The sequence below is a fragment of the Balearica regulorum genome, chromosome 28, assembly GCF_011004875.1.
Source record: "Balearica regulorum gibbericeps isolate bBalReg1 chromosome 28, bBalReg1.pri, whole genome shotgun sequence".
In the NCBI taxonomy this organism is placed as follows: Eukaryota; Metazoa; Chordata; class Aves; order Gruiformes; family Gruidae; genus Balearica; species Balearica regulorum.
The window spans coordinates 3358573-3369834 of NC_046211.1; the positions used below are offsets into that span (position 1 = coordinate 3358573).

Below are 11262 nucleotides of genomic sequence, written 5' to 3' on the forward strand. Positions count from 1 at the left end.
GTGAAAAAAAAATCATTTGGGAATGGTGGGGGGAAAAATTATAAAAAGGGTTGAACAGGAAATCTGCCCTTAACACAAGAGCTGCACAGCCCAGACAGAAAAATCCAATAGCAAGCCTGTATAGGGTATCATCTGATCATATTGGATGCTGTCAGATTGAGTCAGTGTCTTGGCCATCACCAATGTATAGAACTTTTTTTTTTTTAATTGTTGCTACTGATATTCTCTGCAGAGAACATCTGTATTTCCAAATAACTTCACATCATGGTCACCCAATGAGTCTAGAGGAGAACTATTCCACCTTTTCTTATCCTATCTTCAAAGTGCTGCACTCTATTATTTGTAATACAGAAAACAAACAACAACAAAACCCCCCAAACCAAAGATAAAAAGATTAAAGCAAATTCATCCCAGTGTTCTTTGAGATCTCACGGCAATATTGGTTTTGCTGGTTCACGCATACTAGTGAGACCATGTTTATGCATACATGTATCTTTGGGCCATGTAATAAGCTTTATATTTTTTCATTTTCATCCTTTCTTAGTCATCCTAAGGTAACGTTTCTCAATACTGAGTTTTGGTAATGTTTTCAGAGGAGGGTTTTGGGTTTTGTCTGTACTTCTAGGGTTTATTGCTTCATATAGCGTTCAAATTACGTGCAGGAATTAAAGCCGATTATTAGCAAAGAAAGCATTTGTCAGAATTAACCTTTCCATCCCAGTTAGGTGACTAGTTCTTCCTCCGCAGGCCATCTAGTGGTTTAGCTGTTCAAGTCAGATGCTTTTTGTGCATCTTCTGTCAATTTAATGGCCGGACTCACTGGAAGAAATGACCTCAGCCTATGCCAAGTGAAACATTCCAGTTTTGCTCATTTGCTGTGGCAAAAGCGCAAGCTAGAAGACAGCTGGCTCGTGCTGGAGAACAAAGGACAGCTCGGGAACGTTCATCTTCAGGTCTCTAAGTTCACCTGCAACCAGATTTATACAGGTGTGAGAGAGACAGCACGTCGGCAAGCTGCCCGTGACCCAGATACTACATGGAAACCAGAAGATTAAGGATTTTGTTTCACGCCTCCAGTCTTGTGACACAAGTGTTAATTCAGCAGGAATTTTGGCAATTTTTCCCCCCCCGGTTCTCAGTTACATGTAATTAACTGCCACATATCTTAAATTTTACCAGTTTTGCACTTTTGTAAACAACTTCTTGTTATCTCAGCAGAAGACTGACCTTTATTAACAGCAAGGAGACGTTATAGTTTTGCATTCCTGTAATAAAATCACACGAAGTAGACCTGTATCAGCACCACAGAACACACAAAAGATTTTCTTAGTACAGTCAAAGCAGGCAGTAAACTTCAAAATTTGCTCAACTACGCACACACGCTACGGCAGTGTCAGACCCTTCTCCAGTTCTGGTGATGGATACGCCGTTTGTGGGCAGATCTTGGTAATTACAACCTTGAATGCCTTTGAGCCCAGCCTCGGGGAGATGAAATACTGAAACGCTCTTTTCTCACACATTCGACACGTGTGTGAACGCTCAGAGACCCAGGCGACCAGCACGCAACGGTACCCACTTCGATCCGTAAGGTCATTTTTATTCAAAGTTTCCATTGCGGTTTTTTTTTTTTTTATACAAAACCCCTCACTCCTGTAACTATTTAGATCACAGATAAATGGCACTTAACGATCATGTTGGAGAAAGAATTGTAAGAATGCAGTAGCAGGAATTTTTTCATTCCACAGATTTGTTCGTGCCCTCTAAGAAAGAGGTCACCACTGGAACAGCTGAAACAGCTTCTAATTTCTAAGGAGAAGCCTAAATAGTAAGCTCTTAGTCACCTGCTTCTAACACGATAATTAGAGGTTTTCCTCTAATTTGTCTCTAGATCTTAACACACTTACGAATTTTTAGTATGAATGTCTGCAAAGTAATTTGTTTTGGTCTACATTTGAAAGCCATGTAACCAAAAAAGATGCAAAATTAGCCTTTTCTTTTGGTCTAAATTATGTTTCCTTTATTTATGGAGAATGCAACAGAGATGTAGCAAAATTATTGAAGAACTGCTATCACTGAATACATTTTAACACACTGACTTCGGATAAACCGGCCCAATCCACGGTGAATAACACAAGTAACAGCACGAGCAAGGAGAGCTCAGCATTAGGAAAAGGTAGTCGTGTTTCAGCTCTTTACTCAGTACGTATCGAAGGATTAAGTAGGTAGGGGGTGCAATAGCTGCTGAACTCTATTTGGGTATTTTGTATCTCACCTGCGAGACTGAAGCAAAGCTGTCCTGGAGTAAGAAGGAACGTTGTCAACTCTGAAAACGGATGAAAACCAGAAGGAGCACGAGCAAGGCGACACAGCAGATGAGTTACTGGGGAGCCCCAAGAGAATGTGCCTTAAGAGTCAGTGTTGTTTTATATATATATATTTTTAATATATATTCTTAACTAGTCTGCAAAATGGAATGAGCTGTGATGTATCACGGCTTTCAAGGTATTAAGAGCTGGATAGAGATGGAATATTTCCTGTTGGCTTAGAAAGGAGCTGGACTATTAAATGGCTGGATGAAAGCTGCACAAATAATAACAAGGACAAAAATAACACTACGAAAGCTGTCACGGTTGTATTGCCACTAGTTAGAAAATATCCTGAAGTCACTTGAAATTGCTGAAAATGTCTTGCAGGTCTACCAAATTTTCATTCATTTCTAGCTTTTCAAAGGTTCTTGGACAACGAGCAGCTTCCAAAGTGTGCTTTAAATCACTGCTGATCATCAGCTGGTGATGGACAGATACTCTGTCACCTGAGGACAATAAACAACCACGACACCTGCACGCCACTTGTGATTCACGGCTGTAAACCAGACATGTTGAAAAGAAATATGTCAGAGTTAACCTTCCAAGAATCTTGCATTTAGTCCAAATTATAGTCCAAGGGCTTTCCCACAAAGGCAGAAGTGGGTAACACCCATCGGGCTTTCAACCAGGGGAAGATTTATCTGCCAACTCATCTGTTTAGACAACAAACCAGATATAAACTCGATTAGGGACATTATTGCCATAACCACTACAATTTAAGCGTGTCTCTCCAGACCAGAAAACGCAGACCTGAGTTACTGCCGCCAATGAGATGATTCTTACAAGACACGGTTACAAGAGATGGAGCTTTGGGCAACGTGGTCTGGCGGAGGGTGTCACTGCCCATGGCAGGGGGTGGAACTGGATGGGCTTTGAGGTCCTTTCCAGCCCAAACCAGTCTGGGATTCTGTGGTACCTAGGGAATGAATGCACTGGGAGATGTTTACGCTGTCTGTGAAAGCGAAAACGTTCTGCACCTCTACCACTAGACCATCATTCACCCGCTCCTACAAGGGGAGATCCTAACCCAACCCAAGTGACAACAGCAGCCTTTTGATAGTCATAAAGCGAGAATTATATTGCAAATTTGCTACAGCATAAATACCTTAAGGGAAGAAAAAACAACAACTATACCAAAGCCCAAAGGAGTCTAAACCCAGTACAAAATAATAAAATGCAAACCACCGATGTGGAGAGCAACCGAGGCAGTGGCAAGTGCAGAGGGATTTCTTTGGCCCCAGTACTCAAGGATCTGGGCAAAGATTTAGACACTTACCTCATGCAGCTGCCCTTGCCCCATCCGTAACTAAAACTCGGAAAGTCACCACGCGTTAGACAGAGCATACACAGGTACAGTAATGAACTTGCAAAATGTCCAGATCATACTTAAACAATTTAGCACCAGACTCAGGTCACAGAATATTTAGGCTTTGCACCACTTAAATGTAATATACCAACTCTTTTTTTTGAGCAAGATAAGCCTTTTCCAAAATAATTTACAGACATACCATGAGCTCTCCTTTTTTCAGCACTTCCAGGCTGAATGGCCTTCTACCCATCATGCTAGACACCACAGACTAAAACATCAAATGCAAATGTTTGTATTAAAAATTATATATTGTGTCAAATAAAACAATAATTCTGTGTACAAATTCATACATGACAAAAATAAAACTCTTTTTGAATAACACTGTGTAAAAAAAGTGCTTGCTGCTGTTCTGATGTAATAATTCTATAAGCAACAGGCTCACAAAGGCATTAGTAAACACACACATTGCATTGAAGGAATCACGTAAGGCACAGACATCACTTATTTAAGGTGAAATTAGTCCCGTACAGCTTTCAGTACTGCTGACAGGTTACCCTTACAGATTATCTGAAAACTCGGAACGTAGGAAGCTGACTAACATTTTCTGTTAACTTCCTGTATCAAGGAAAAGCACAGGGAAAACTTGTAATCACCGTCAGGCCCCTGCTCAGCATTACCAGAAAACTGGTCTGAAATAATTTTTATGATGACAGAATCAGCAACTGCTTTCAGAGCAACTTCTTAGCTGTTGCCCTCTCCTTCTCCTGAAATCTTCTGCTAGATGGTTTTCCTCGGATTTTGATCTGAGTTACAGACATTTCATCCAACCATGAATGATTACGAGGGCTTTCAGTCCTAAACCAGTAACTACTGAAAAGACACACAGAACTGCTCACACCATTAACGTAAAAGAGGTCTTAAGTTCTAAACAATCTGAATTATTCTCAGCCTTTGTCAAACACCACACGTGTGATTATTACCAGTGTAGTGTAACACTGGAGCAGTGGAAGTAAGAAAGAGAAATCAGTTTAAATGTTTAGTTCAGCCACAAACAAAATAAAAGAATGTAACCTTGCTCCAAATTTCTCGTTACAGGTTTTTTTTTTAAATCTTACACAAATACTCTTAAAACCAATAGGCACAGAATTTCCAGTTGTATCTTAAGCAATACGGAGTTTAGCAAGAAAAAAAGCTTAAGTTTATATATTTGCTATCCTCACTTCTTGTACTAATCCTTTTACATATGAATTTTCAGTTTTGACTGCACTATCACATGCAGCACACGAAAACTGACATCACAGATCTGATTTTTGATCAGTAAGATTAACATAGTTACTGACACAGATGATCGAAGAAAAATAGAAGCTACACTACACTTAGTCTACTAAGCTCTTTCACTCTTAAACTGAAAGATTCTAGGCACTTAGTTCTCTGAGAAACTTATTTTAACCATGTCTAAGTTACCCAACTATGACTTGTTCTATTACTAAAAAAAACCAAAACCAAGAGGAACACCAGACATTCGTGTGCCTCTGCTGGATTTAAATTCTCTGATGTGTATGTAAATCAGTTTGAAAGCAAAGAATATCTCTACGCACAGAGAGTCTGCCTCAGAAGAACTTCCTTAACCAAACTGTTCTTTACTGAGCACAAGATGACCTATACCTGCACTGCCTGGACCACCTGCGTAGGTAAGGTCGGGGGTGTGAGTATCTGTTGCTGTACCCAGCTAATTGCTTCCTTCCACTGCACCGGCAACTTTTAAGACTGCACTGGAAGAACCAGTATTAGGGATATTAAATCTGGGCCCAGATACCTCAGTATCAGTCATGTTCTCTACAACGTAGTTATCATACAATAATTCGAAATTACTGTGTTAGACTTCTACTTCACAAAGATACTGGCTCCTTTAAGACAAGAACATAAAACTGAATGTAAATAAATAAGCCAGCGCACCATTACAGCTGTAATTTTTAACAAGCAAGTCGGAAAACTCAAAGCTGTGGTTTCTACAGCATCTACAGCATCCTTACATTACATCTGCTAGGACAACACAGTAAATGCTATATACAGTAGGAAAATGCTACATATTCATGCACTGTTGCCAAGTTATAGCTGCCATAGGAACCATAATTTGCTTTTCCTGACTTGTTTAGAATCCCACCTACAACACTGCTGATTAACTGACAATTCAGATAAACTTGTACGAGTATTCCACCATTACTTTTGCTGGAAAAAATGTATTCGATGAGAACACAAGACCTCTAGCATAGCTCTGTTCAATGACATCTGTACATGGCCAAGGCTGCTAGTCATGACATATGCTTTGTAAACCACTTTTCAGCACGACCTTGACAAGCCACCTCTTGTGATGTGGGTTACTGCTCCGGAGAGCAGCAACTTTTTCTTGTGCAAACAACTAGGGAAAAAAAATTAAGTTAGGTTGGGTAGACTTCAGCAATATTTTACACAATTCAGCTTCCAGTACGCAGTGACTGAAGACTAACATTCAAAAGTGCAGGGGCATAAACCTATCAGCATTTGTAACCAACGACATAGCAATTGCATTTGTAACCAAGCAACATTTGCTGGACCCAGTAAAAAGAAAAAAAAAAGACAACAAACAAAAGTACAACTGTTACTGTGTCTTAAGTTAAATATCCAAAATTAAGGGAATACCATTCTAAACAAAAATAATTGGTAAAAGTTATGCATTCCCTCATAAAATTCCCATCAGGTTTAAAACATGCTGTCAAGGTGTTGTCATTAAACTGCTTTGGTTACAAATGGCTGTTCACAGGTTTTGTTTGATTTTGCAGAGGAATTCTCTCTGCTCAAGTGACCGAATCCTTCTTCCTTCTAAATGGTGACTTCAGTCTTTTCCACACGCTGCTTTTAGGTTTTGATTTTTTTTCCATTGCCATTATTGCTTCTTTTTCTTTCCTGCGGATTTCTCGCACAAGAGCATGAAAAACATCATCAATATAATAACGGTATGCAGCTGAAGTTTCAAAAAAAGGGCAGTTGAATTCTCGTGCTAAAGCAGAGCCTTCTTCTTTGGAAACCTGAAAAAAAAAAATCACACTTGTCAAGAAAGCCAAAACCAGAAAGTTTATTTCTTTACCATTGCTTGTTCTGTTTGCTCTGTAACTGTGCAGGCACGCTCCCAGTTCCAGAACAGCTCATTTCCACTGATCTCTACAAACCTGTTTTTCTTTCTCTTTCACCCATCACTTCTCTAGTACAGCAATCATCTACAAGAAACTCTCTGGACATTCATGAAACAACAAAATCCTTTGAAAGAATATTCTTTTCTTGGAGCTTAATCTTGATGTCACCTAACATGACCGGCCCTCAAGCCCTAACACAAGCATTTGTCAGTTTGGTAAACAAAAGGTATTTCCTTCTCCTGGTCAAAATCTTTTATAACTAAAGGTAAAACTACTCCCCAGAACCAAGCAAAACCTTTCCAAACAAAACCCACACCAAACCAAAACCAAAGCAAAAACTGACTGGCCATATAAAAACAACACCCACTCCTCATCCTTTACTTCACATCTCTTAGCATGGGTGTGTTCTCCCATAGCTACCACAATTTTACTGCTACAACACACACTGAAAATTCATCTAATTCCAGGTATACAAACAGAACCTCTGGAAACTTGTTTTCCAAAGAATGTTTCCTTTGAGTGAAGCTCTGCTTAAAACTGTTTTTCCACAGATGGTAGTTATGCTTTTCTTAAGCTAACAGTAATTTTCCTTTCTCTCCATTCTTCTCCAAGCTCTCCATTACTACGTGTCTATCGTTAGCACACTTGCATTTGCAATTTGTACTAGTATCTGCAAGTGGTTTACAGAATGTTAAATCTCTAGTAACACAATCTCCTTTCACAAATTTAAAAAAAAAAAAAAAAAAAAAAGGAAAGCCCAAGAGCAGTTGAAACCCAAAGCATCAACTTGAAGATTTTACTCTTTACTTTTGTGACTGCTATACACATTTGGTTATTCAATACATTCCGGGGTAAACAAGTACTTCTCTACTGTTCAACTTATTATATAGTACACATGCAAAAAAAATTAAGAATATAACCTCTTGTATTACTGCATTTTACAACAGAAATAGCTTGCAATTGTGGGCCTCTTTTGTGCCATTTACCTGCCGTAGCTGTGTCAGATCAGATTTATTTCCCACCAGGACCACAGGAGTATCATCAGTGCGTCGAACACGATAGATTAGCTGTTTGAACTCACGCGCTTCATGGAAACTGCGTCGGTCTGTGATTGAATAACAGATGATAAATCCCTCGCCAGCCCTCATGTACTGGTCTCTCATGGCCGTAAACTCTGCCTAGAAACAGACAATTACATTTCAATTGTACAAATACAATGACTTTCTAACTTGCTCGGAATGGGAAACACAATATGCATTCCAAAAACAGCTGCAGAGGAAGTCTGTAAACAAGCTGGTCATCCATCTTCTTGTCCCATTATATATAGGACAAGATATTACATATGTTTGGGATTAACACCAAGTTTCCCTCCCTATAGAAATCACACCACCGTATCATTTATCAGCCAGTATGTACTGCTTGTTGATCATGAATGGCAAGGTGCAACAGAGAAAGCACTGCATGAAACCAGAGTACCATCTGAGCTGCCTACATATACATAGTATGATATAGATGCTATAAACAACATGACGCTTAGAAGAAGTAAAAGAGCTCAAAAAACCAATTTGGAAGAAAAGAAAGGCATACTTTCATAAGACTTCTTTCTCTACATCTGACCATTACAGACTACTTAACACCCTCCCAATTCACTTATTATTGCTCACATACCTGTCCTGCTGTGTCCAAAATATCCAGATTGGCAGGTTCATCATCAATGCGTATTCGTATTTTATAAGCATCCTCTGTGAATTCACGGCATATCAGAAAGAAGAAGATTAGTATACAATTGCAATACTCATTAGTCATCAATTCACAAAAAGAATATTACACTAGGAGAGTCTAATCTGGTACTATTACTATACTAGACTGATCTTCATTTAAGAACAAATTAAATTTTTAATTGTTCTGGTGTCGACAGAACTTCATGGTGAATTCACGAAGTTCAACAAGGCCAAGTCCAAGGTCCTGCACGTGGGTTGGCGCAACCCCAGCACAACTACGGGCTGGGCAGAGAATGGATGGAGAGCAGCCCTGAGGAGAAGGACTTGGGGGTGTTGAGGGATGAGAAGCTCAGCATGACCCAGCAATGTGCGCTTGCAGCCCAGAAAGCCAACCGTGTCCTGGGCTGCGTGTCCAGCAGTGTGACCAGCAGGTCGAGGGAGGGGATTCTGCCCCTCTGCTCCGCTCTGGGGAGACCTCCCTGCAGTGCTGTGTCCAGCTTGGGGGTCCCCAGGACAAAGAGGACATGGAGCTGCTGGAGCAAGGCCAGAGGAAGCCACAGAGATAAACGGAGGGCTGGAGCACCTCTGCTATGGAGACAGGCTGAGAGAGTTGGGTTTGTTCAGCCTGGAAATGAGAAGGCTCCGGGGAGACCTCAGAGCACCCTCTGGTTCCTGAAGGGGCTCCAGGAAAGCTGGAAAGGGGGTGGTGACAAGGGCAGGGAGTGACAGGCCAAGGGGGAAGGGCCTGAAGCTGAAGGAGGGGAGATTTAGATTAGGTATGAGGCAGAAATCCTTCCCTGTGAGGGTGCTGAGGCCCTGGCACAGGGTGCCCAGAGAAGCTGTGGCTGCCCCTGGCTCCCTGGCAGTGTTCAAGGCCAGGTTGGACGGGGCTTTGGGCAACCTGGGCTAGTGGAGGGTGTCCCTGCCCATGGCAGGGGTGGGACTGGATGGGCTTTGAGGTCCTTTCCAATCCAAACCAGTCTGGGATTCTATGATTTAGTATCCTCCCTACCATTTGCTAAAATCATGCCATTGTACATGTTATTTCTGACAGACATGTGACTACATCCAATAAGTTCATTTTGGACACCTCAGTGGAAAGCACAGAGTAAGAGCATTACATTTTTCTCAAAGAAAGAAAATACCCGTGACTGAAGAGAAGAATTGGCCACCAACTGCCATTTTCTTAAAAGTAAAACAACAAACATTCTGCCTCTCTAAATCAGCACTATCACACTACAACAGTCCCCTTTCAACAAGAAGCTGGCTCTTTTTCCCATTTTGTAACTGTTGGTTAAGGTTTCCCTTAGAGATGCTGCAAAAGTCATACAGCAATACACTAAGCTGTTAAGCACTTTCATCCCTCCCAACTTCTAAAACACAGAGCACAATTTGGCCTGACAAATTAATAGCAGAGAGCTCACCTACAGCATGGAGACTAGATTTTTTGAATAGACAACTAATACTCACTTATCAGCAGTTTATCATCCTTGTCTGCCAACATACAAATAGATAATGCGCGGCCTGAATATATGTGATAGGAAAACCATTAAAGATCTAAAGCTCAGGACATGTCCCAGTCCTCACAGCAGTCTCAGAACTCCTAATACCTTTAAATTAGTAATCTAATGGACTAGGATCCTCAATTTATGGGTAAATTTATAGCTTTGAGTACTTTAAAGCAATGGACTCCACAATACCTTAACCTGCTAAGAGAAGGAGTGAACAGTAAAGAGAAAACAGAGATTTTTCTTACCAATTGTGGGATCATGATCCTCTGGAAACCGGTGACTGATGAACTGCATGGTCATGGCTGGAAACAAAAATCAGACACAATTGCACAAGTCTCGGTAAACATCTGCAGCTTCAGCATTCAGTTCGCAACACGCTCAAGCACACTATTTCACTAACAGCTAAAAGATAAAAGCATACTCAGTGCAAGACTTGAAAGAAATACGGTAGATGAAACAGTTTAAATAACTCCAAAACAGACCTACGCCCTTGTCCTTAACAAAGCGCTCCGAGTTTCAGAAAAAAGCTGGGCACAGCCAAAACGCGGACGAGGATGAGACACTGCGCTCCGAGACACCCCGGGGCGGGGAAGGGGGGTAGCAGCACCCAAACCACGGCTGTTTCCTTCCAGCAACACGTCCCCCCGCAGCCGCCCGGCCGAGCCCGCCGGCGCTCCCGCCGCCCGCGCTCCCTGTGGAGCCCCCGGGCCGCTCCGCGCAGCTGAGGAGAAGGCGGCGGCCCCGCCCGCGCCAGGACGGAGGGTCCTCAGGGCCACCGTTCCCCCTCCGGCGGCGGACCGGCCCCGCGGTCCCGTCCGGAGCAGCCGTACGCACCGCTCTTGCCGACGCCACCGGCGCCCAGCATCACTAGCTTGTACTCGCGGGACTGCCCCGGAGCGCCGCCGCCGCCCGGGCGGGCTCCAGAATCCATCTCCTCAGAGCTGAAGAAGCCGCCGCCGCCGCTGAAGAGGAGGAAAGAGCGTGAGCACCGGGAGTCCCTCGCCCGGCCCTGCCCCACCGCCGCCGCCGCCACCCCCTTCCTCCTCACCGTCAGTCAGGCTCCTCCGCGCCGCATCCAACCGGCCGCCGCTCCCAGCCGAGGCGGCGACACCAAAATGGCGGCGGCTCCTCCACCGCCAGCGAGCGGCCAGCCACGCCCCCGCCCGGCCCGCGCCGAGGGGGCGG

General features: G+C 42.7%; 1 protein-coding gene across 2 annotated transcripts; it reads right to left on the reverse strand.

Annotated features, from left to right (window-relative positions):
• Nucleotides 1-2436: 2436 nt before the first annotated feature.
• On the reverse strand, nt 2437-11234 carry RIT1 (Ras like without CAAX 1). 2 transcript variants are annotated; one of them, XM_075737007.1, is made up of 6 exons: nt 11126-11234; nt 10912-11039; nt 10323-10379; nt 8514-8587; nt 7832-8023; nt 2437-6740 (listed from the first exon to the last, which is right to left on the reverse strand). In XM_075737007.1, exons 2-6 carry the CDS (start codon nt 11006-11008, stop codon nt 6510-6512), a joined length of 651 nt encoding a protein of 216 aa, XP_075593122.1. In that variant the 5' UTR covers nt 11009-11039; nt 11126-11234; the 3' UTR covers nt 2437-6509. The 2 variants fall into 2 exon arrangements, with proteins under 2 accessions (XP_075593122.1, XP_075593120.1); XM_075737005.1 differs by lacking the exon at nt 11126-11234 and having other exon boundaries at nt 10912-11069.
• Between the last annotated feature and the right edge of the window lie 28 nt (nt 11235-11262).